General features: G+C 45.2%; 1 protein-coding gene across 1 annotated transcript in view; it reads left to right on the forward strand.

Annotated features, from left to right (window-relative positions):
* PSME4 (proteasome activator subunit 4) overlaps nucleotides 1-26,447 on the forward strand; it is a 222,369-nt gene that overhangs the window by 85,998 nt on the left and 109,924 nt on the right. Inside the window, exon 9 of the mRNA XM_077282708.1 lies at nucleotides 3,854-3,946. Within this exon, the coding sequence (XP_077138823.1) occupies nucleotides 3,854-3,946 (93 nt within the window). The remainder of the gene's footprint in view (nucleotides 1-3,853; nucleotides 3,947-26,447) is intronic.

Genomic DNA, 26,447 nt, shown 5'->3' on the forward strand with positions numbered 1-26,447 from the left:
TTAACAAAAATTTATTCTGCACGCAAAAACCACAAAACTAATAGATAGAAATGTAATTATTAAAAGGCAAAAACTAAGCTAATAGAAGCATTTCACAACATATATTAGCTTTGTTATACTGAGAATGTCTTTGTTGCCTATATTAACCAATCAGAGCTCAGATTAATTAACTGTAGCAAAATAGAAGCTGAGCTGTGATTGGTTGCTATTGGCAGCCTGATAAATCCCCAGCCAACAGGAAGCCCTCCCCCCGGCAGTATATATTAGCTCACACATACACATAATAGACAGGTCATGTGACTGACAGCTGCCGTATTTCCTATATGGTACATTTGTTGCTCTTGTAGTTTGTCTGCTTATTAATCAGATTTTTATTTTTGAAGGATAATACCAGACTTGTGTGTGTTTTAGGGCGAGTTTCATGTGTCAAGTTGTGTGTGTTGAGTTGCGTGTGGCGACATGCATGTAGCGACTTTTGTGAGATGAGTTTTGTGTGGTGACATGCGTGTAGCAACATTTTGTGTGTCGAGTTGCATGTGACAGGTTAGTGTAGCAAGTTGTGTGCAGCAAGATTTGTGCATGGCGAGTTTTGCGCGTGGCGAGTTTTGCGCGTGGCGAGTTTTATGTGTGGTGCGTTTTGAGTATGTGCAAGTTTTGTGTGAGGCAACTTTAGCATGTGTTGCAACTTTTGTACATGTGACAATTTTTCTGTGTGTGCAAGTTTTGCATGAGGTGAGTTTTCCATGAGGTGAGTTTTGCACGTGTGGCGAGTTTTGCGTGAGCCTAGTTTTGCATATGGCGAGTTTTGCATGTAGCGAGTTTTGCGCGTGGCGAGTTTTGAGTGGTGACTTTTGTGTTTCGATTTTATGTGGCGAGGTTGGTGTGTGTGTGTGGTGAAATGTGTGCTGAGGGTCGTATATGTGTTCAAGCACGTGGTAGTGTGTGGCGCATTTTGTGTTTGTGTTCATATCCCCGTGTGTGGTGAGTATCCCATGTCGGGGCCCCACCTTAGCAACTGTACAGTATATACTCTTTGGCGCCATCGCTCTCATTCTTTAAGTCCCCATTGTTCACATCTGGCAGCTGTCAATTTTCCTCCAACACTTTTCCCTTCACTTTTTCCCCATTATGTAGATAGGGGCAAAATTGTTTGGTGAATTGGAACGCGCGGGGTTAAAATTTCACCTCACAACATAGCCTATGACGCTCTCGGGGTCCAGACGTGTGACTGTGCAAAATTTTGTGGCTGTAGCTGCGACGGTGCAGATGGCAATCCCGGACATACACACATACATACATACACACATTCAGCTTTATATATTAGATATACCTGTATGTAATCTCCTGTATATAGTATATACCTGTGTGTCATCTCACCTATATATAGTATATATCTGTGTCTCATCTCCTATACATAGCATATACCTGTATGTCATCTCCTCCTGTATATACTATATACCTGTAGGTAATCTGCTCCTGTATATAGTATATACCTGTGTGTCATCTCCTCCTGTATATAGTATATACCTGTATGTCATCTCCTCCTGTATGTAGTATGTACCTGTATGTCATCTCCTCCTCTATATAGTATATACCTGTCATCTCTCCTGTATATAGTATATATCTGTGTGTCATCTCCTCCTGTATATAGTATATACCTGTGTCATCTCCCCTGTAAATAGTATATACCTGTGTGTCATCTCCTCCTGTATATAGTATATATCTGTATGTCATCTCCTCCTGTATTAGACCTCGTTCACACGTTATTTGATCAGTATTTTTACCACAGTATTTGTAAGCTAAATTGGCAGCCTGATAAATCCCCAGCCAACAGTAAGCCCACCCCCTGGCAGTATATATTAGCTCACACATACACATAATAGACTGGTCATGTGACTGACAGCTGCCGGATTCCTATATGGTACATTTGTTGCTCTTGTAGTTTGTCTGCTTATTAATCAGATTTTTATTTTTGAAGGATAATACCAGACTTGTGTGTGTTTTAGGGCGAGTTTCGTGTGTCAAGTTGTGTGTGTTGAGTTGCGTGTGGCGACATGCATGTAGGGACTTTTGTGAGATGAGTTTTGTGTGGCGACATGTGTGTAGCAACTTTTTGTGTGTCGAGTTGCATGTGACAGGTTAGTGTAGCAAGTTATGTGCAGCAAGTTTTGCGCATGGCGAGTTTTGCGCGTGGCGAGTTTTATGTGTGGTGCCTTTTGAGTATGTGCAAGTTTTGTGTGAGGCAACTTTTGCATGTGTTGCAACTTTTGTGCATGTGGCAATTTTTCTGCGTGTGCAAGTTTTGCGTGTGGCGAGTTTTCCATGAGGTGAGTTTTGCACGTCTGGCGAGTTTTGCATGTGGAGAGTTTTGCGCGTGGCGAGTTTTGAGCTTCGACTTTTATGTGGCGAGGTTGGTGTATGTGTGGTGAAATGTGTGCTGAGGGTGATATATGTGTTCGAGCACGTGGTAGTGTGTGGCGCATTTTGTGTGTGTGTTCATATCCCCGTGGTGGTGTGGTGATTATCCCATGTCGGGGCCCCACCTTAGCAACTGTGCAGTATATACTCTTTGGCGCCATCGCTCTCATTCTTTAAGTCCCCCTTGTTCACATCTGGCAGCTGTTAATTTGCCTCCAACACTTTTCCTTTCATTTTTTCCCCATTATGTAGATAGGGGCAAAATTGTTTGGTGAATTGGAACGCGCGGGGTTAAAATTTCGCCTCACAACATAGCCTATGACGCTCTCGGGGTCCAGACGTGTGACTGTGCAAAATTTTGTGGCTGTAGCTGCGACGGTTCAGATGCCAATCCCGGACATACACACATACATACATACATACATACATACATACACATACATACATAGACACATGCATACATACATACACACATTCAGCTTTATATATATATATATATATTACACACACACACTGCATTAACATGCAGTACACTTTACAACTAATTTGGCTTTGTCCCTTTTTTGACACTTTCAGGACAGCTGACAGCTGAGACGTGTAAAGTGTGTAAGACATTTCTATATTGTTCTATAATTTTGATTTCCCTGCTACTCCTCTGTTAACAGCCCACATAAAGCGAATGATTCTAAAACTCACAGTACGTTACGGAATAGGTTTACCAGCTTTACTTGCCTACAACCTGGATCGGTGACAAACCACAGTGCTCCTCCATTTCCCCTGCATTGCTGTGGACAGCTGAGTAGAGTATACAGCTCTGCCTGCCAGGCATTTGTGTATCTTGGCTGGTGCTAAACATTTACTATTTGCTTTTTCATGCACTTTCATTTTCCTTTATGTACGGTAGTATTAATTTTTTAAACCATTATGAAATCCATTTTTCCTATGAGGCATATTAATACATATTTCCTAATAAGCAGCTATAATGTTTAATGCCCAGGATTAAAACATACATATTTATAATGCTATAGTGGAATCCCATTCATCCAGCATTATGGCTGGAGATCTTGTTAATCTGACCTGCAAGAGAAATGGGTCGTAGCCAGGAAACTTATTGGATAAAATGTTGAGAGATGGTTCACTCCCGAGTATGTGAGGGCTTCTCGGAGGTCATCCATGACTTTCAGCCTCATTTACTATGAGCCCATGCATTAACACTGGCACTGTATGTTCACGCCCGAGCTGGATACTGTGCCAGTGCCTGTATATGTGCATGCACCACATTCACCTGGGAATGGCTCCTCATCAATTACGCCTTCATGGCCTCAGAGAAATCAATAGAAGTGCAAGATGAAGCTGATAACATTGATTTTTTTTTTTTTTTTTTTTTTTTTAACAATAGTAATTATTTATACTTTTATTGTCTTGTCCTTTACAGGGAGGACCTAGCAAAACTGTTCAGATTCATCTTGCAGGGCTCTTTAATAGCATTGCCTCTTTCTACCATCCGTCTAACAATGGGAGGTGGCTGGTAAGTACATCTCTTGCATCGTCTGTGCAGAAAATGGAGAAATCTGTGCGGAGTTTCTAGACACATGATCTGACATCCCTGGAAAGTTGTTTCTGTTTCAGGGAAAGACATCATCCAGGACACACACACATATCATGACTCTGCATCTCTGAAAGAGCAGCGAGTTGTTTATGGGGCAGCAACTGTTACTTAGTGTTCAGGCTTTACTGGGAAACATCCAGGCTGGGTCTTACACTATTAAATCCCCTTCTCTTAAGTCCTTGATCTTCTTTAGTAGGAATATATATTATGGGCTGCTGCCTTCATCCTTGCATGGATATGCATGAAATGCTGCGCAGACTATCCCAAAGGTTTACAGAGGACGTCATTAGCAATATAGTAGAAGTGAAGCTTCTCCATGTCTTCCTGCTATAAGCCACGAGTAGCCTGATGGTTAAAGGAAACCTGTCACCAGGTTTTCTCCATATAACCTATGACCACCACCTTTCAGCCCCTTGTGACAGTATTTTAAAATGCTGTGTATATTACTCCTATTCACCATTTAAGGCAAACAAAAACCCCTTTTATTACACTCCCCTACTGGGCATTCCAGTCCAATGTGTTGCTGGTCTTGGACCAGTCCCTCCTCTCTTGCTATATCGTGCTCCTTCTCTGCTTCATGTGGATGATGCATCATACGCCAACAACACAGGGATCCCCATCGCGCCCCTGCGCAGGCTGCCCTGCAGTCACATGGGGCTGAAAGGTGGTGGCTGTAGGTCATATGGGGAAAATCGGGTGACAGGTTAAATCAAGCAAAGGTGGTTAATCTTAATGTACATTAAAAACGGAGAACACAAACTAAATTGTAGATCTGCAGTCAAATTACTTTTCTAGGGCATATGATGGGGCATGTGGACAGGGCCCAGGAGCTGAGCGCGCTCAATATGCCGTAGATGGCCGACTATGTTGCATAGCATCAATGTCTAACAGGAGAGGCTGGAGTTTAGCCGCTGCTGGTAATCATTTAAACGCTGCTGGAAGTCTCTGACTCAACGTTTAAAGGGAACATGCACAGACTTCCATTGGCCCCCACAATGCAATCACGGCAGTGATGGTCTACCATGGCAGTCAGAGAACTGCTGAAGGCTCCTGTTGCTGCAGTTTTTTTACTCCTGTGAAACTTAACCACAGTGAGTTTTTATGCAATTTTATGGTATTACAGTATAAAGTAAAAGCGATTGGACGATTGCAGGTTTAAATTCCTTAAAGGGGTTCTCTACTACTCGGACAACCCCTTTTTTGAATCCCTGTGTTTCTTCCCAGTAAGATAACTCTTATACTCTCCTCCGGTGCCATTCCAGTCTTGTTGGCAGGGGCTGTAAAGTGGCTTGTGTGACATTGTCACTGGCGTTGACTATTAAGTGTTGTTATTCTATGGGGGGAACATAGGGATTCAGAAGGGGTTTTCCGAGTAGTGGACAACCCTTTTAAGGGGAATAAAATAGAGGATTTTAAAAATATATATTTTTTTTTAAAAAGTAGAAATTTGAGCCAACCTTTTATTTTTAATGAAGAAGAAAAATAGAATAACCCCCCCACACTCATTTGGTAACTGTCTATCAAAGTCTAGACAATCAAAATATAAAATTGAATAACCCAATGAGTAAATGCCATGACAAGAAAAAAAAAAATCAAAATGTCAAAATTGCAGGGGTTTTTCAGTTGCTGTGTCTCCTCCTAAAATAAAAGCTATTGTTAAGTCCTTTTCAGTCCCTGGCTTACTAGAAGTAGGCATCCGAGTGAATGACACGCAACACAAAAGATTGTGTGATCATAACAGGGAAAGCTCAGGAGCCCGTCTGACTCACCGGGTGCTCACCCCTCCTTTATACAGAGAAGAGTTATACATTTTAAGACATGCGCACAAGCGCTCATATTCTCTTACAAAGCTTATCTATACTGTGAAATTTACGACCTCTAGTATGTAGGTAAAAAGTTACATCAGTCGAGAAGGAATGCGTCCATAAAAAAGAAATGTCAACTTTGCTCTAGTTTCTTCTGATAAGAAGTCAGATGTTTCAGGACAAAGACACAATGGATTCTTTCAGTCTAATCTCTACAATTCCCCCCTTTGACATATTCTTTTTTTATTAATTACCAAAGGGCCAAAGACAAAGCCTTTATTTTTGGTATTACACATGTACACGCTTATATCATTAATAAGAGAATCAAATCTAGTATCAATTCTTCCGTTTAACTCTCACAACCTTTTCTTTGTTTTGCAATAAGTATACTAAAATATAAAAAAAACAAAGATTAGTACAGTAATATTAATTAGAATCACTAGAGGATAACATAAGAATAAAGAAAAAAAAACTTTATACTCTTGCATCTATTACACAAAGTTTATCTGTGCATACTGAGATACCCTTGAGCACAATCTGGAATAGTACGTATATGACTACAATAATTATAACTATATGTATTATGCTCTGCATAATCCCAGCAACCCACCCGCCGATTCCTCTGAACCAGTTGGCTGGGTTAAGAAAAGAAAAGGTATCTGACCACCAGCTATCCTTATTCTGGTCATTATCTTTGTCATACTGATCTCTGAGTCGTTGTACGTCCTTTAATTTAAATGTCATGTACTAATTTTCTATGATGTTGCACGAATCTATTATTCAAAGGGGTTAAAGAATTCAGTCTATCCCATGCCTCCGTTGAGGTTAATACTATTAACATCAATATTCTGAGTTTTATACTGCTCTTTTGCAATGGCTTGCATGTATCCATGATGCCTTTCCTTCAAGCTTGACTGATGTAGGTGTTGTCAACAGGACTTGGAAGGGTCCGTCAAACCTTGGTTCAAGAGCCTTTCTGGTGTGTCTTTTTACATAGACTTGATCACCTGGTTCCAACTTGTGACTTCCTTCAGTGTTGTCAGGATCTGGAAGGGAAGCAAAAAACTTGTGCATGCACCTTAGTTAATTGTTTCTGAAGATTTTGCACATAAGAAGTCAATGACTCAATATTTAACACAAGTTGTTGTGGAAAATAACATCCTAAATTGGCAGTCCTGCCAAACAAAATTTCATATGGAGACAGTTTAGTCTTACCCCTTGGGGTATTGCGTATTGAATAAAGGGCCAGTGGAAGGCATTCTGTCCAAGGCTTTCCTGTTTCAGCCATGGCTTTCTGTATTTTTAATTTTAAAGTTCCATTCATGCGTTCCACCTTTCCAGAACTTTGAGGATGGTATGGAGTGTGTAACTGACTTTCAACACCCAACATTTTCAGTACATTTTGAAATATTTCTCCAGTGAAATGAGTACCCCTATCTGACTCGATCACTTCAGGGAGACCGTAACGGGGTATCAGTTCGGCAACTAGCTTTACAGCAGTGTTTTTAGCTGAAGCCTTCCGAACTGGATAGGCCTCTGGCCACCCTGGGAACATGTCCACACACACCAACACATACTCATACCCATTACTTTTTGGCAGCTGGATAAAGTCTATTTGTAATCGCTGAAACGGATAGAGAGGTCGGACGTGGTGCTTCATAGGGGTCTTTGTTGTCTGTCCGGGATTATGTGCCAGGCATATAACGCATGCAGCACAATAGTCTCTTGCGTAGTTGCCAAAACCTGGAGCCAACCAGACTTGCTTTGCCAGTAGTGTCATTGCATTTGCAGACACATGAGTAGGGTGGTGCAGTCCACCAACTACAATCGGATACCAGGCTCTAGGTAGACATATTAGTCCATCTTTCTTCCAAATTCCTGCTTGTTCTTCTGCCCCTTCCTTTTTCCACCTGTCCCTCTCCTCTTCTCCTGCATCTTCCTGTGCTTGTCTCAGTCTATCTTCAGTATTTTCTGTGGGGTTTACAGTATGAACCTGCTGTAAGGGTTTAACTGCTGCTGCTTTGGCTGCTTTATCAGCCCTATCATTTCCCCTAGATTCCCTAGTGTCGAGTCTCACATGTGCAGCTACCTTGATTACTGCTACTTCTTTTGTTTCTTGTGCAGCCTCTAAGATCTGTTTGATCAAAGAAGCATGTTTTACAGGTTGTCCTGACGCTGTCATGTAACCTCTAGCTCTCCAGATTACTCCAAAATCAAACACAATACCATGTGCATACCTAGAATCAGTGTATATATTAGCTGTCTGATTCTCAGCTATTTTTAGCGCTTCAATCAATGCTGTCAGTTCTGCTTCTTGTGCAGACTGTTTCGGTGGAAGAGGTTGTGCTTTGAGAGTTTCAGATTCTGACACAACTGCATACCCTGTATGAAAGTTACCTGTGTCATCTGCAAACCTACTACCATCTATAAACAGCTCTAAATCTGGATTTTGAAGTGGTGTTTCGGATACATTGGGTAAGCCTACCGTTTCTTGTAAAATGAGCTCTGTACAATCATGTGTGTCTGTAGGGAAAAAATTTGCGTGTGGATCAGTGTCCTTATTCCCCCCTTCAGACTCGAGAGGTAGCAGTGTTGCTAAATTAAGAGTCTGAAGCCTAGCAAATGTGATAGTCTGGTAGCCCTAACGCTGGAGCTGAAACAAGGGCATCTTTTAATTGTTGGAATGAAATCTGACCTTCTTTTGTCAACAAATAAGGTTCATTTTTCACACAGTCATACAGTGGTTGCATTAGTTGACTGGCATGTATAATCCATTGTCTACAATGAGACACTATTCCTAAAAATGCTCGTAGCTGTTTATGATTTCTAGGCTCATTCATCTGTCTTATTGCTTCAGTTCTTTGAGGTGTAAGATGCTTTTTACCTTGAGAAATGCAATGACCTAGAAAGACCACTTTGGTCTGACAAACTTGTAGCTTTTGTCTATTCACTTTACACCCTTCTTTTCCTAGAAAACATAGTAAACTCACAGTAGACCTTTCTGCGGTTTTTAGATCTGGGCAGCAAAGTAGTATGTCATCCACATACTGCAAAATTACTACCTGTGTTTCAGGTCCAAACCTCTGAAGAACTGTTTGTAGGGCATTTGAATAAAGAGTAGGGGAGTGTATCATTCCCTGTGGAAGGCGTGTCCACGCCAACTGTTTGCCCTTAAATGTAAATGCAAACAAATGCCAACTGTCTTGGTGTAAAGGAACCGAGAAAAATGCATTTGAAAGATCTATTACAGTAAACACTTGAGAACTGGCTGGTATCTGTGATAGTAACGTATGAGGATTGGGTACAACTGGGGTGATTGGATCTAGAACTTTGTTTATTTCTCTTAGATCATGTACCATACGATATTTGGGCATAGAACCCTTATCAAGAATTCTCTTCTTGACTGGATACAGAGGAGTGTTAGCAGGTGATTGTATCTCTACCAGAACTCCTTTCTCTCTATATCCCTCTATCTGTTTTGTAATCGCTAGTTCCTGCTGGGCACTCACAGGGTATTGTCTGAGCTGTGGGAGAACAGCTCCTGGTTGCACAGATAAATTTACAGGAGAAATATGCAATAATCCCACATCAGTGTCACCCTGTGCCCACAGTGTTTCTGGGATCATTGAGAGATCTAGATCTGTGGTGTACTCTTTTTCTTCAGCATAATCCTCAAAAGCCTGAATTCTGACATATTGTTCTAATGATTCTGCATCATCAGGGATAGTCAGCATAACTGTGCCATCTTCCCTAAAATTGATGTTAGCTTCTAATTTCTTTAGTACATTAGTTCCTAACAGACATGTTGGGGCACCTCTGGCATATAAAAATCTGGATGCAAAACATTTAGGTCCTAATGAGACCTCTAGGGGCACAGTATATGGCAGTGTTCGAATTACCCCATCATAACCCTCAGCAAAAGTTGTTTGTTCTGAAATATCTTCCGGATTCGGAAGAAAATCTTGATTCAAAATTGAGGAAGTTGCACCTGTATCTATCAAAAATGGAATCTCTCTCCCCCCCCACATTCACCTGTATCATAGGTCTCCTAGCTGGTAGGGAAGTTTGTAACACATCGAGTCAATCTGAATCTGATATGGGACCATCTATGATGGTAGATTTCTGCTGGTTGTCCGTTTGGGAAGGGTTATTTCTGGGAACAAATTTGCCTGACTTTATATCTGCCAACTTCTTCCTGCACTCTCTTTGGAAATGACCTGGCTTTTTACAGTAGTGGCAAGGAAAATTGTGTCTCACTCTTCCTCCTGTATTAGCTTGTGCTATTCTAACAGGCTTATGATTCTCTCTCATATCCATGGCTATTCCTAAACATCGCTGTTTCACAATATTTGGTTGTTCAATTGTTCTCCAATCTGGAGTAGAGGATTTAAATTTTTCTCTGATTTTTGGATCTAGCCCCTCTATTAATTGTTTTGTAAAAAGTCTCCTTACTGAAGCATCAGTCATATCCAATCCTTCATCCCTAAAGCTATTTTCTAGTTCTTGACTATATTCTTCAATACTTTGCCCAAATTTCTGCATAATCACACCTGTTGACCCCCTTTCCCTCTGTTTTCCTCCTTCTGTTCTTCCAGATGGTACAAATGATTGGGCTTTTGGATCTAGGTAAGGTGGTGGGATTATATTACAACTTTTTCCCTTTCCCATGATCCATTTGGAAGTGTCTGGATCATACTTCCAATTCTCCTCTTTAGCTGTTTTTGAGACCTCTATCATACAGTGTATGATTTCTTCCCACCCATTGTCTTTGATAATTCCTCCTCTTTCTTTACTCAGTCTTTCCCATTCTGTACTGAACATAAGTGCTTCTGAAATTCCCAATTTTTCTCTCACTCTTCTAATCTGACTTCTGACTATCTTTCCACATCTTTCCTGTATGATATCTGCTGCTTCCACTTGTCCTAAGACAGTTTTGGTCTGTTTATTTCTCATTTTAGCTATTTCTACCCCAGGTGACGTTTGGACAATCACTGTGGTGATGTCTCGTTGCCTTCTCTCCTAGGGAGCTAAAATATCCTTTCAATATTTGCTATTTCTACCCCAGGTGACGTTTGGACAACCACTTCCTCTGTTGGTGGCGTCTCGTTGCCTTCTCTCCTAGGGAGCTAAAATATTGAAGAGCTCGTCTGCTCCGTTTCTTCTAATATGCAGGACGTACTTAAGTGCTATTATGCACACAAACCCAGCAACACCATACAGATCACAAAACTTTCTGTGTCAGTTAGCATACTTGTCCCAGGCTCATGAAAACCGCGTCCTGGGCTCATTCTATCACACCTTATCCAGGGAATGTAGAAACAAGTTCTATAGGAGAGTCAAGCATGGGCGGAGGTCTCCCAGAAGGACGCTACCTCATAACCCAGTTAGGCTGACTTCACCAATAACCTTGTTCTAACAATCGTGGCTTATTGTTCTACGTACTTCTATTCTTCTTTCACAACATGTCACAACCTTCACACTGTTCACACACTGTTCACACACTGCTCACACACTGCCAGGGACTAGACTCATAAATCTATACAATATGGTAACCCGAGTTTTATAGGTATCTACTCACTACTAGACTAACCCAGCGTGACACGGCTCATAGAGATCTTTCGGATAATACAGGGCAGATAAAAGAGAACTAATAATGTCTCTTACCTGGCCAGGTATTTCAGTTCATTTGCCGTCCATTATCCCAGATCTCCGTTGTCCGTATCCGCAGGTAAATCTCGAGCAAACACTCTCTCCTCAGGTCCCTGTTCAGGCGCCAAGAAATGTTAAGTCCTTTTCAGTCCCTGGCTTACTAGAAGTAGGCATCCGAGTGAATGACACGCAACACAAAAGATTGTGTGATCATAACAGGGAAAGCTCAGGAGCCCGTCTGACTCACCGGGTGCTCACCCCTCCTTTATACAGAGAAGAGTTATACATTTTAAGACATGCGCACAAGCGCTCATATTCTCTTACAAAGCTTATCTATACTGTGAAATTTACGACCTCTAGTATGTAGGTAAAAAGTTACATCAGTCGAGAAGGAATGCGTCCATAAAAAAGAAATGTCAACTTTGCTCTAGTTTCTTCTGATAAGAAGTCAGATGTTTCAGGACAAAGACACAATGGATTCTTTCAGTCTAATCTCTACACTATGAAAAAAATAGAATTAGGCTTACCGGTAATTCGGTTTCTAGGAACCTTCCACGACAGCCACTTCGGAGGTTGTCTTCCCCGCCCTAATAGGGGACAGGAACACAAAGAGGTTAAATACCCCTCCCCTTCCTGCAACCACCAGTGTTTTCCTGGACATTAGCATGTATAATTACCACGAAAAATGCAGGAATCATCCAATAAGAAGAAATATCAGATAGGGAGGGAAATTAGTGCGTCACCTTCCACGACAGCCACTTCGGAGTAATACCAACAGCTAATTTCTCTAGGGAGGGATCACGGCCTGCAGAACTCGTCTGCCAAATGTTAGATCCCTATTGAAATTTAGCCGGTAATGTCTGGTGAACGTATGGCCTTGCGCTATATTGCCTTGCGCAGGCGTGTACTCCGGAGGACAGAGAATGAACTTCAATCCAATATTGCGGCCAGCATGCAGCCAGCGGGTAAGGAAAGGGTGAATCAAACACCCGAAAACCCCGCCCATATGACCCTTAAACCCTTGAGAACGATGTTGAGGTTCCAGGGCGGGACTTTGCTACGTAGTCTGGGACGCATCCTGGATGCTGAAATCATAAAGCGTTTAATCCAGCGGTGGCCCTCTAAATCCCTATCAAAAAAGCTGCTAAGGGCTGATACCTGCACCTTGAGCGTGCTAGGAGTAAGGCCCATTTCTAATCCCTTCTGTAAGAAATCTAAGACCCGTGCAATATTGGGATGAAATGAGTCTGGGGATTCTGGGAGGCACCAGGATGTAAACCTTTTCCAGACCTTGGCGTAGATGGCATTGGTTACTGGCTTTCTGCTTTTTTTGGAGGGTCTGGATTACTTTATCCGAGAGACCTCTGGCTTTTAAGATTTTGGCCTCAGTAACCATGCCGCCAGGTTCAGTTTGTGTAGATCCGGATGTAGTAGGGGACCCTGATGAAGGAGGTCGGCTTTCTGAGGTATAAGCCAGGGACTTTCTAGAGCCATATCCAGTAGGGCACTGTATCAGCTCCTGCTGGGCCATAGTGGTGCGATTAGGATTGTGGTAACTCGGTCCGTCCTGATCTTCTGTAACGTCTTCGCTAGCATGGGAATGGGTGTAAAGGCATATGCGAGGTTGAGCCTCCACCGCCGTGAAAATGCATCTATCCCTTGCGCTCCATCCGAGTGATAAAGGGAGAAGAATGACTTAGTCTTTGCGTTTTGTCCGTTGGCAAACAGGTCCACTTCTGGGGTTCCCCACCTTGAGGTTAGGGACATGAACACGGTCTGGTCCAGGCACCACTCCTCCGGATGTATGTCTTTTCGGCTGAGATAGTCCGCCTGAGTATTGTCTACTCCTCTGAGATGTACTGCCATGACTGACAGAAGGTTCTTCTCAGCCCAGGAAAAGATTCTTGCGGCTATCTTTTAGACCGGCATACCTTGTTCCTCCCTGGTGTCGTAGGTACGCCACTGTGGTCATGTTGTCTGAATAAATTTGAACGTGGTGATTTTGGATCAACACAGATGATGCTTTTAAAGCTTGTTCTATGGCTTTCAGTTCCCGTAGGTTCGAGGAACTGCTGCTGATGTCTGTTCGCCATCGTCCCTGGAAGTGGTAACCGTCCACCACTGCGCCCCAGCCTCGTTTGCTGGCATCTGAGCGGAGCGTCTTCAGGGGAAGCTGGTCCCAGCTCCACCCCCTTTTGAAGATTTTGGTAATCCAACCACCAGTTTAGAGCCGATTTTACATGGCCCGGGAGAAAGCTCTTTTGAGTCAATGGGACCTGTCGCTTCCTGGAGTGTAGGAGCACGTAGGTCTGCAGAGTTCGCGTGTGAGCCTGAGCCCAGGCAACTGCTTGGATGCAAGCAGTCAGGGACCCTAGAGCAGACATAGACTCCCTGAGGGTTGGCGCTCGCTGGTCTCTGAATTTGGTTATTCTCTGGACAAGGTCGATCTGATGATCTCTGGGTAGAAATGTTGTTCTTTCCTTTGAGTCCAGAATAACCCCCAGAAACTTTCTCCTCGTAGAGGGACAGATTTCTGATTTCTCCAGATTTGGGATCCAGCCCAGGGATCTTAATATCTCCAGGGTCTTTGTCACATCCGCCTCCAGACGGGGAGTAGATGGTGCCATGATGAGGAAGTCGTCCAAGTATGGGACTATACATATTCCCTGGCGACGGATGAAGACCATGGCTTCTGCCATAATTTTTGTAAAAACCCGCGGAGCTGAAGAGATGCCGAAGGGTAGGACGTTGAACTGGAAGTGCTTGATTTGCTGCCCCTGTGAGACTGCGAATCTGAGGAATTTCCTGTGTTCTGGGTGGATTGATACATGGTAGTACGCATCCCTCAGATCCACCGTCGCCATTAACCAATTCTGTCCGATGAGGGGAATCAATGATCTGATTGATTCCATCTTGAATCTTCTGTAGCGGACAGATTCGTTCAATGGTTTTAGGTTTATAATGATTCTGTTTTTCCCCGACGGTTTTGTTACCAGGAAAAGACGTGAATAATGGCCACATCCTTCCTCCAGCTTTGGTACCTGTGAGATCACGTTTGACTGGAGCAGATTTTGTAGATCTCTTAGTAAGGAGTTTTGAAGGTGTGGGGTTTTCATGTATTTGTGGAGATGGACTGCCACTGGGTGAAAAAGAATGAGAGATGACCCCTGACTGGAGCAGCGTCATTGCTTATCTGGGGTCTGTTGAGTCTGGGGGACAAGGATGTTCCTGCCCTTGCCTCCCTTGGGGTAACTCCATCTCCCTGTTTTGCCTTTTCCCCTATAATCCTTTTGTGAAGATGGGTCACGGGGGTGAGGGGTGAAAAAAGCGCTTCCTGGGATTTTTCTGTTCAGGGAGCGATTTCTTTTTATCTGCCGCCTTATCCAGGATATCATCCTGGATAGGACCAAAGACATGATGGCCCTGGAAGGGGATGCTGCATAACTTGGACTTGGAGATGAAGTCACCACCCCAAGATTTTAGCCAAAGTGCTCTCCGGGATGAGTTGGAGAGGACAGCCCCTTTTGCGGCCACACGGACGGACTCAGCTGAAGCATCAGCTAGGAATCCTGTTGCTTTTTGCAGCAGGGGAAGGGAGTCTAGGATCTCCTCTCTTGGGGTGCCCTGTACCAAATGATCCTCGAGCTTGCGTAACCAAACAAACAAAGATCTAGCTACGCACGTGGAGGCTATGTTGGTTTTTAACAGATTTGTGGAGGTGTCCCAGGACTTTCTTAGCAGGCTCTCTATCTTTCGATCCATTGGATCTTTGAGCTGCGAGGAGTCCTCAAATGGAAGAGCCGTTTTCTTAGTCACTCTGGAAACCTGCACATCACCTTTTGGGGTTTCCCATAAGGAGTTATCTCCGTCCAAGAGGAAACGGTTTTTCAGTTCTGAGGGGATGTTAAGACCTTTTTCAGGGAGACCCCATTCATGAAGGATTAAATCCTGAATATTTTTATGTACAGGAAACCCCTCTTGATCTTTGGGCTTTAACCCTTCAAACATTTCTTCCTGTACAGTAAGCTTAATTTCTTCATCCTCCACCCCCATGGTGCCTCTTACTATACTAATCAGGTCACCCATATCCTCAGAATTGAAGTAATACTTTTTGTTCTCTGATTTAGGGGTGGGGGTGGAAGTGGAACCCTCATTCTCCCAAATGTCCTTCGAACCCAAGGATTGAATCTCTCCTGAGTTAGTCAGACTCCACTGGTGCCTTTTTCCTCTTTTTGGGAGGTGGTGGAAGAGGAACCGGAGTTAGGGAGAGGCTGGCCATGGAAGACTGGACCTCCTGCCTAATGAGGGTTTTTATGCTATCCAGGAGAGAGGGCTGCTCAGCACGTAGAACCTCATCCGTACAGGACTGGCAGAGCTTCTTCCCATATGTAGATGGGAGTATGGTTGCACAAACTTTGCATTTGCGGCTAGCCTTTCTAGGATCGGAGACCTTTTCTCCCTAAAAGAGAGAAAAAAGGTCCTAAGCCGCTTGAAGAAAAGAAAAAAAAATAAATATATACACACACACACACACACACACACACACACACACACACACACACACACACACACACACACACACACACACACACACACCCACCCACCCACCCCTGGGGCTACCCTGCTACTTACAGTAGGAGGGGGTACGCTGTGTTCTGCAGATGCAGAGCAAGGGGGTTTGTCACCGTCCATGTCCGTCCATCACGTCAGACAGGCCTCACCTGGTGGTCCCCCGCCCGGATCATTAAAGAGGATTGTGGGTCAACGTATTCTGTGCTCCTCCTCCTTGTAGCCCAATTGGGGGGAGATCCTCAGAAAACGCCCTGAAATGCTGCCCCGGACGATGTAGGCCAAAAACCGTCGCAGGCGCGCGCTCCATTGTGGAACGCACAGGGACCGACCGGAAGTGACGCGCGCAGGAAGCAACGCGCCACGCTGAGACGCGCGCCCTACCCAGCGAGCCCCAGCGCGGACCGCCCGGGACGCAGCAGGAGGAGGAAGCCGGGGGGCTATGGGAGGCCCCTGGCATGCACGTCACCACCCCGCTTTACCCCCAAAGGAGGCGCAAGAGAGGCGGGAGGGTCCCGAGTCCTGAAGCCAGGAGACGGGAGCAGCACCAGAGGAGGAGAGGCAGGCCCCCGACCTCAGCTGCCCGGCTAGGAAGCGGTAAATCCTGGAGCTCCGGTCGCCGGCCACGGCAGCCCCTTCAGATTCTCTTCATGCCCCAAAGGGGATGGGAAAACACTGGTGGTTGCAGGAAGGGGAGGGGTATTTGACCTCTTTGTGTTCCTGTCCCCATTAGGGCGGGGAAGACAACCTCCGAAGTGGCTGTCGTGGAAGGGGACTGGAGAAAACTATTGAAATGACAGTATTGGTAAACCAGTTAGCCGGCCATGCAAAAAAATAGGCCCTCACACAGCTCAGTCAATGATAAAAGTAAAAATGTTACGTGTCTTTTGAAATAGTAAAATGGCAACACAAAACCAGTTTTTGCACAATTTATTAACAAAACAAAAAAAACTGCACATGTTTTGTATTTTCCATAATTTTACTGACCTGGAGAATCGTGATCCAGATTCACTTTTATCACAGAACGAAAGCTACGAGTATAAAACTAAGAAAGCTGTGGCAGAATTGCATCCCCCCCATTATCCAGTACATTGAATGTGAAAATGAATGGTGTCCTTCAAAACGACAACTTTTCCGCAAAAATATACTGTATCCCCCTCATTTGGTTATGTCCACAAAAATGGAAAAAAAATGGAGAAGCAATCAAAACTGAAAAATTGCCAGCTTCTTTAGGGGTTTAAAAAAAAAAAAAAGTAGCAAGTTTTTGCAAGTTCAGATTTTAATCTGGTTATAGGCTTTATTTTCATTGTCATAAAAGCTGACTTATTAATGAAGCTATGCAATAATAGCAGTTGTATTCTTATCAAATCTTGCACCTGTGGTTGCCCAAGGGCCACCGGTTTTGAAATTTCTCAGTGCATGCCACTATAAGGTCTTTCACACATTAGTTCTTTGGGATATGTGACAACTATATTTTTTGCAGAAAGATCAGAATCAATGGAAAAAAACTTGACATGTCTTGCTACTTTAAATTATTGTGTGGATCAAACTCATGAATGCCATTCAGTGGCCTTGTGACAAAAAAATAAATATGTGCGATCTGTATTTGGTTGTTTAATGGGTAGAAGCAAAGAGATTTTTTTTTTCCTTCATGCAAATTAAATGGATGCAACAAGGATTGTAGAAAGTGGCAAACAGCCCAAAAATGGATTGAGCACACACAAAAAATGGACAGTTTTTCTTATGTAGGAGGAAAAAAATGTGACATTAGCCTTATAGATTCATGGTTTTCCATTCTCTTGCAGAGCTTGAGAAACAGGAATACAAAAATCTAGGATAACCTTTTTGGCTTCATGGTCACCTGCTTAATTTGAATTGTATTTTCTATTTATATCTATACTTAATAAATTGAAATTTTAATTTTTAAGCATTTATGCCTTGATAACCGGAGATAATGAATTTTCTTGGGTCGTGTTCAGAAGCACAGACAAGGTGTCCGCATGTGGTGGCAAAATTTTCTTTTATAATTTAACGCATGATGTAGACTTGCTAAAAATAAGAGTTGAGGTGCGAAAAAGTGAAACATCAGGACCCACGCAGATGTGGTTTAATCAGAATGGAGCTTTCTCTATCGCCTCATTGGAGGATACGGGAACCATGGGGTGTATGCTGCTGCCACTAGGAGGCTGACACTATGCAAATAAAGTTAGCTCTGCAGTATACACCCTACCGACAGGAAGTAGGATATCCAGTTTAGCTTAGTGTCTGTAGGAGGTGGACACGGGTCATTAGACCCATATCTACCTCAGCGTGCGTAGTTTCTTTTCAGGTTTCCGGAGGGATACAGTGTGAACGGTCACAACTGTACTCCCACGCAGAGACTATGAGTACGGCGTGTACTGCCACCCCATATCCTCATACGTCTGTTCTGCAGGACCCATGACTGTCCTGTCTCCGTCTCCCACCCACTCGCCCACCAGAGCCTGTCGGTTGGAGGAGACGCGGATGTCCCACATCGAAAGATCGTCAGCTGGTCCTGCCTCCGTTCCCCTACCCACTCGCCCACCCAGAGCCTGTCGGTCTGAGGAGATGCGGACATCCCATATCGCAGACTATCTATCCTCGAAGGGGAGGTACTTTCTCTTTTCCCCCCAGGTTCTGGCGATGTCAGGAAGAAGATAAGAAGAAAAGAAGTTCAGGGAAAATCTTTTTCTTTCATCCCTTCTGTCCTCCGCCCTGTAATTATTATCCCGGAATCACTTCTTCGAATCCCGCCCTCTAAAAAATCCTACTCTGATCCCAGGTTTCTTTGCGTCCATTGTGCCTTTTCTCTTTGTTCGGAGGTTATCGTTTCCGTCCCAGAGCAGGAACGCTTCACAGGTTTCTATTCAAACCTGCTTGTAGTGCCGAAGAAGAGCGGCGCAGTTCGACCCATCCTGGTTCTGAAGTTAGTGAACAGAAGGTTCCGCCTGCGGCATTTCAGGATGGAGTCCCTCTGTTCAGTATTGGCTTCCATGGAACCACAGGAATTCCTGTGCTCCATAGATATCCAAGACTCCTATCTCCATGTTCTGATTTTCCCAGCACACCTGAGTTTCCTGCGTTTTGTGGCGCAGAAGAGTCATTTCCAGTTTGTCACCCTGCCTCTCGGTCTTGCGACCGCCCCCAGTGTCTTCATAAAGATCATGGCTACATTTATGGCCATTTTGAGGATCAGGGGCCTAGTGCTCATTCCGTACCTCGAAGACATCCTCATCAAGGCTCTGCCCCTCTCTCAAGCCCAGGAGAGTCTGACCATCGTCCTCGACTCCCTGTCCCGTTTCTGGTGGCTGTTCAACAGAACAAAGTCTTGTCTTGTTACGAATCAGCGCCTCGTCTTCTTAGGCATGCTGTTCGACACCCATCAGTCTAGGTTTTTTTTTCTCGAGGTGAAGTGGGCAATTCTCCAGGACGGAGTTCGCTCTCTGCAAGGCCCTCGGCTGCCTTCCTTCCGTTCAGCAATGAAGGTCCTGTGACGAATGGTGACAGCATCGGAAGCATTCCTTTTTGTGCTGTTCCACTTGAGACCACTTCAGCAGGCCATCCTTTCTCAGTGGGACAGGTCTGTGCTGTCTCTGGATCGTCCGATTCGGCTTTGTCCGATTCTAATAATCTCTCAGCTGGTGGCTGTCATCCCCTCTCATTCCCCAGGTCCGGTCCTTCCTTCTCACCCATGGCAGGTGGTGACTACTGTCACCAGCCTTCCCGGCTGGGGCGCGGTTTCTCGCCATCCGTCAGTGAAAGGGGCGTTGGTTGGAGCAAGAGTCCTCTCTGCCGATCGACATCCTTGAGATAGGGGCCATTCTTCTGTCCCTGAGTCACTGGGAAAGGCTTCTCAGAGGACTGCCAGTCAGAATCCAGACGTCCAATGCCATGGCTGTGGCATATGTCAATCACCAGGGAGGGAATCAGAGTCTCTTGGCAATGGCGGAGGTATCCAAGATCCTTCTCTGGGCAGAGGCGATGGTTGCGGCACTATCCGCAGTGCATATTCCCGGCGTGGACAACTAGGCCGCAGTGTTTTTCCCTGCCGCGAGGGCCTTCCGGCAGGAGAGTGGTCCCTGCATCAGTAAGTCTTCCTTCAAATTTGCCTTTGATGGGGAGCTCCGGACGCGGATCTCTTGGCGTCCCGACTGCTTTGGAAGGTTCCACCGTTTGTTTCCAGGTCCACGATCCTCTTGTTGTGGATACCGATGCTTTGGCCATTCCTGGGTCACAATTTGTGCTTCCCTATCTGTTTCCTCCCCTTCCCTTTCTTCCCAGGCTGTTGAAGATCAATGCGGAGGGGGTGCCGGTCATTCTGATTGCACCAGATTGGCCCGGAAGGTTCTGGTTCGCTGAGATCATCAATCTCCTCGCGGACTCCCACAGGAGGCTCCCAGACAGGCCAGATCTTCTGTCCCAAGGACCGATCTGCCACCAGAGTTCTTGGTTGCTCAATTTAACAGCTTTGCTGTTGAAACCTTCCATTTTGGCCTTTTCTCAAGGCGGGACTTGATGCTGGCCTTGCCCTTAGTTCTCTAAATGGTCAGGTAGCAACCCTTTCCATTCTCTTTCTGAATTCCCTTTCAGAAGTCCTTAGCTTCCCGTTCTCAGGTTAGATATTTAGATTTGAGAGTCCTCGGTGGGTGATACCTCTTAATGGCTAACTGAAAAGATGTTAGCAAATTGCAAACCTTCGAGACTTCTCAGGCCTCTTCATCAGGCATAGACTTAATACAATTCTAAATATTTGTCTATCTACTGGCTATCACGGTACAAAGATTTATATCCGTCCCATTCTCAGGTCAGAACTTTTCTTCAAGGAGTGGCGCATGCGGCTTTCCCGTACCAGAGTCCCGTGGATCCCTGGGACCTCAATCTTGTTCTGGAGGCTCAGTGGGGTTCCCCCCTTGAACCTCCCCATGAGGCCTCACTGTCTGTTCTGTCCTGCAAGGTGGCATTTCTGGTGGCCATCGCCTCCATTAGGCACGTCTCGAAGTTGGTGGCTCTCTCCTGTCTCCCCATTTCTTGGTTCTTCACCAGGATAAGGTAGTTTTACGGCCTTCGTTGCCTTTTCTTCCCAGGGTGGTGTCCTCCTTTTACTTGAAAAAGATCGTCCTTCCCACGTTTTGTCCTGCTCCAACCTGTTCTCTGGGGCGTTCGCTGAACAGGCTAGACCTGGTCAGGGTGGTGAGGATCTTTTTGTCTAGGATCGCCTTCTTTAGGAAGACGGACCATCTATTTGTCATTCCAGACGGTGCTCCAAGAGGCCTGCCGGCCTCCAAGGTTATGATTGCTCTCTGGATCACAACTGCTATTCTGGAGGCTTACCGGGTCAAGAACAGAGTGACTCCTCCTGGGATTAAGACTCACTCTGCCCCGGGCAGTGGGCGCCTCCTGGGCGGTACACCGTGGGGCATCCACCCTACAACTTTGCAAGGCGGCAACCTGGTGTTCTATTCACTCATTTGCCAAATGTTATAAGCTCCATACCTATGCTTCGGCAGTTGCCAGCCTAGGCGGAAGGATCTTGCAGGCGGCAGTGGTGAGTTCTCCGACCTGAATGGAGTTTTTCTGCTGTTCCCGCCCCAGGGACTGCTTTGGGACGTCCCATGGTTCCTGTGTCCCCCAATGAGGCGATAGAGAAAACCGGATTTTTGGTTGCTTACCGTAAAATCTGTTTCTCAGAGCCTTCATTGGGGGGACACTGCACCCTCCCAAGTTGAACAGCTGTTTTATTGTGTTATATTGTCATAGTTTGAGTTTCTATCTTTTACATGTTGCTTCTCCTACTGCTTTCTCACTAACTGAATATCCTACTTCCTGTCGGTAGGGTGTATACTGCAGAGGAGGAGCTAACTTTTTTATTTGCATAGTGTCAGCCTCCTAGTGGCAGCAGCATACACCCCATGGTTCCTGTGTCCCACAATGAACGCTCTGAGAAACAGATTTTACCGTAAGCAACCAAAAATCATGTTTTTGTCTGGGAAGCTATTTATATTCCCTCGATATGATTTTGTTAGTTACTTAAGTGAAAATGGAGGAAAATTAAATAATATTTGGGGTCTACAAGCTGTTGATTGCAACTCTGATCTATAATACAAGGGAAGTAATGCACAAGAAGGTTCTTTCCATAGAGCATACATGTCAGGCTCTGGCCCATCATCCAAATCTGTCCCTCAGGGTGATTATATTTGGCCCTCAATGCCATTTGGACCACTATGTGGGGCTATTATTCTGAATGAAGGACTATGTGGGGCCCATTATACTGTATAGAGGACTGTGAGGTCCGTTATTCTGAATGAAGGACTATGTGGGGCTCAGTATACTGTATGGAGGTCTGTTTGAGGTCCATAATTCTGAATAAAGGACTGTGGGGCCCAGTATACTGTATGGAGGACTGTGTGGGGTCCATTATGCTGTATGGAGGACTATGTGGGGACCATTATACTATGTGGAGGGCTGTATGGGGATCACAGTTGGGGTCTCCATATTTTCCCAGGGAAGTTGAGGGACAGTAGGGTCACCATACTGTGCGTGTGGAGTGTACTGTAGAGGAGTTCACTTTAGGGGTATCATACTGTATTTGAGGAGCACTTTTGGACTGCAAAGTTGTGAGATATGCTCTTCTATGACCCTACCAAATATAAAAGGGTTTTTTTTGGAGGTGGGTGGGACTCCATGATTTCTGTGTACGCTTCTGCCCACGAGGAAATGCTCCAGTTATTTGGTCTGTCTCTTACAATATATTAATTAAAATGTGCTTTGTTTGTGGCACAACCCCTTTAAGTTTGTTTCCATATTTGATCAGGAAAAACTTAGTCAATTGTAGACACTACTTTTTTTTTTTTTTTTTAATAAATCTCAAGGTTGTCTTGTGACTTTTTCCAAGCTTTTAATTTTGGCCCTCTCTGTATTTGAGTTTGACATCCCTGCCATAGAAGAGATTCACCAAAAAGCTTCTTGCATTATTTCTATTCTTTATTTTCTCCTCATTTAAGATGGTTTATAACGTGTGCCTTGTCACTGACTCATTTCTACCAGCACATGGTATTAGTCGTGGCATGCATGACCTAATCCTACATCTTGAGCCACCCATTCACATTAGGCTAGTGTTGGTCAAGGGAAAACTAAACAAGAACTAATTTAAACAATATCTTTATTTCAACACTAGGATAAACAAACCAACACAACCCCTTAAAAAACCCTTCTATATAAGACAGGGTTAACTAACTGGCCTGCATGTGCATGGGCTGAGAGGAGTGGGATACCTGTTGGAGATCTGGCACCTACACGTCCCTAGGGTACCCCCTACCTATCTGCGGAGGTTGGCACCCTCTTGGACGCAATATGGCGCCCCCGCTCCTCGACGGCTAACCCTCAATGCCCTATGGATCCCTAGTGCAACCAGGCACAGCATATCACCGATGTTGTAACACACGGCTCTTTGTCCCATGTGCCTCCTGAGGAACCATATCATGGGGGGGAAACGCGTAGAGGCAAGATCTGGGCGCAGATAAGTGCACCAGATTTTTAACTATTTATTTCTTTGATTTTTTCACCATGTATACACTCTAAAGGTACCGTCACACTAGGCGATATCGCCAGCAATCCGTGACGTTGCAGCGACCTGGATAGCGATATCGCTGTATTTGACACGCAGCAGCGATCTGGATCCCGCTGTGAAATTGCTGGTCGCTGCTAGAAGGTCTGCACTTTATTTGGTCGCTAGGTCGCCGTGTTTGACAGCAAAAGCAAGGATACCAGCGATATTTTACACTGGTAACCAGGGTAAACATCGGGTTACTAAGCGCAGGGCCGCGCTTAGTAACCCGATGTTTACCCTGGTTACAAGCGTAAAAGTTAAAAAAACAAACAGCACATGCTCACCTGCGCGTCCCCCAGCCTCTGCTTCCTGACACTGACTGAGCGCCGGCCCTAAACTGAAAGTGAAAGCACAGCGGTGACGTCACCGCTGTGCTGTTAGGGCCGGAGCTCAGTCAGTGTCAGGAAGCAGAGGCTGGGGGACGCGCAGGTGAGCATGTGCTGTTTGTTTTTTTAACTTTTACGCTTGTAACCAGGGTAAACATCGGGTTACTAAGCGCGGCCCTGCGCTTAGCAACCCGATGCTTACCCTGGTTACCCGGGGACCTCGGCATCGTTGGTCGCTGGAGAGCGGTCTGTGTGACAGCTCTCCAGCGACCAAACAGCGACGCTGCAGCGATCGGCATCGCTGTCGCTATCGCTGCAGCGTCGCTTAATGTGACGGTACCTTAAGCTAATATTGATATTGTATCTATGTGCCTTTAGTATATAGAGAGTATTGTATCTCCTTTGTTTTCTGTGATAAATTCACAAACAGAGTCGATATATGTCATATGGATACTGGGTCTGACTCACTGTGCATTATTTGTGGATACTGCCTTATGCTTATATTGTAGCCCACGAGTATAGCCCCACAGGCACTTTCCTTTAGCAGGTTCAATTGTCTGTAGGGACTTGTCTAGGGCATACAAGGGACAGCCGCCGAGGAGCGGGGGCGCCACTTTGCGTTCAAGAGGGTGCCAACCTCCGCTGTTAGGCAGGGCAGTCCGGGCAGGGACACATAAGGGTGTAATAGCCAGTGAAGGAGGCTTAGAGCAGACGGCTAGGTGTGCCATATGTTATCCAACTGAACCTTGAGAAGCAGTGGGTTTGCTTGTCATTGTGGCACTTTGGTGAAAATCTCATCTGGTTTCTGTCTTGTTGGGTTTGGGCCCTAGGTGTGGGCAGGTGTGAGGTGTCCACGAACAATTGTTCACTAGGGATCCATAGGGCATTGAGGGTTAGCCGTCGAGGAGCGGGGGCGCCATATTGCGTCCAAGAGGGTGCCAACCTCCGCAGATAGGTAGGGGGTACCCTAGGGACGTGTAGGTGCCAGACCTCCAACAGGTATCCCACTCCTCTCAGCCCATGCACATGCAGGCCAGTTAGTTAACCCTGTCTTATATAGAAGGGTTTTTTAAGGGGTTGTGTTGGTTTGTTTATCCTAGTGTTGAAATAAAGATATTGTTTAAATTAGTTCTTGTTTAGTTTTCCGATAAATACTAATTTGAGTTATCATTTAATAAATTTCTAGTGTTGGTCAAGCCCAAAGATAATGACGTGTTCGGCTGACAATCTAATGTAAATGGGAGCCCCAAACAAATAATTTTCCGGAGACAGCGTTAAGGGTGCGGCGTATCGGATTTTGGACGGCAAGTCCTTTTCTAACTGATATGACTTCACCAGAGATGTCTGGCTGCAGCTTTCTCTTAGAGAATACAGAGGCCATGTTCACACTTTGCGGGTTTTACCGCGGATCCGCGGCGATTTTGATGCTGCGGGTGCGCAGCAGTTTCCATAGCGTTTACATTTACATGTAAACCCTATGGAAACCGCAATCCGCTGTGCACATGCTGCGGGAAAAACCGCGCAGAAACGCAGCGTTTTACATTCCGCAGCATGTCACTTCTTTGTGCAGAATTGCTGCGATTCTGCACCCATAGGAATGCATTGATCCGCTAACTTCCTGCATGGGGCTGTGCCCACGATGCGGGAAGTAAGCGGATCATGTGCAGATGGTACCCGGGGTGGAGGAGAGGAGACTCTCCTCCAGGCCCTGGGAACCATATTAGTGTAAAAAAAAAAAAGAATAAAAAATGATATACTCACCTCTCAGCGCTGCACGCGGCTGTCCAGTCTCAGGGTTGCTGTGCTAGCAGGACCTGCGGTGACGTCGCGGTCACATGACCGTGATGACGCCGCGGTCACATGACCGTGACGTCACGAAGGTCCTTCTCGCACAGCATCTTTGGAACCGGACCGCCGCGTGCAGCGCCGAGGAGATCGGGACGTCAGAGGGTGAGTATAACCATTTTTTATTATTTTTAACCTTACTATTGATGCTGCATATTGCTGCATATGCAGCATCAATAGTATAGGAGTAAACCCGCAGCGGAAACCGCAAAACTAACCGCGATAAATCTGCAGGGATAACCGCAGCGGTTTTGCCCTGCAGATTTATCAAATCCGCTGCGGGAGAACCCGCAGAGGACCCCGCAAAGTGTGCACATAGCCAGAAGCTCTTGACAGAGCGAGCACTCCTGTGTATGGTAGAGTCAGCTGAGCGAACTAATGTTGGGGCTTTAAGACCAAAATGGATCAGGAGACATGCCAACGCGCAGTAAGCGTTTGCAATGAGAATGGCAATACAATTCCTTGACTTCAAATTGCTCAGAAGTTTCAATGATTTGGATGGCATCGGCCAATCTGTGTTTAATACAATTGTTATACCGCGTAGGACTGATCTGCACCAAATTCCAAATTGTGTCGGCTGTATTGCAGAAATGCTGCCA

The sequence above is a fragment of the Ranitomeya variabilis genome, chromosome 2, assembly GCF_051348905.1.
Source record: "Ranitomeya variabilis isolate aRanVar5 chromosome 2, aRanVar5.hap1, whole genome shotgun sequence".
NCBI lineage: Eukaryota > Metazoa > Chordata > Amphibia > Anura > Dendrobatidae > Ranitomeya > Ranitomeya variabilis.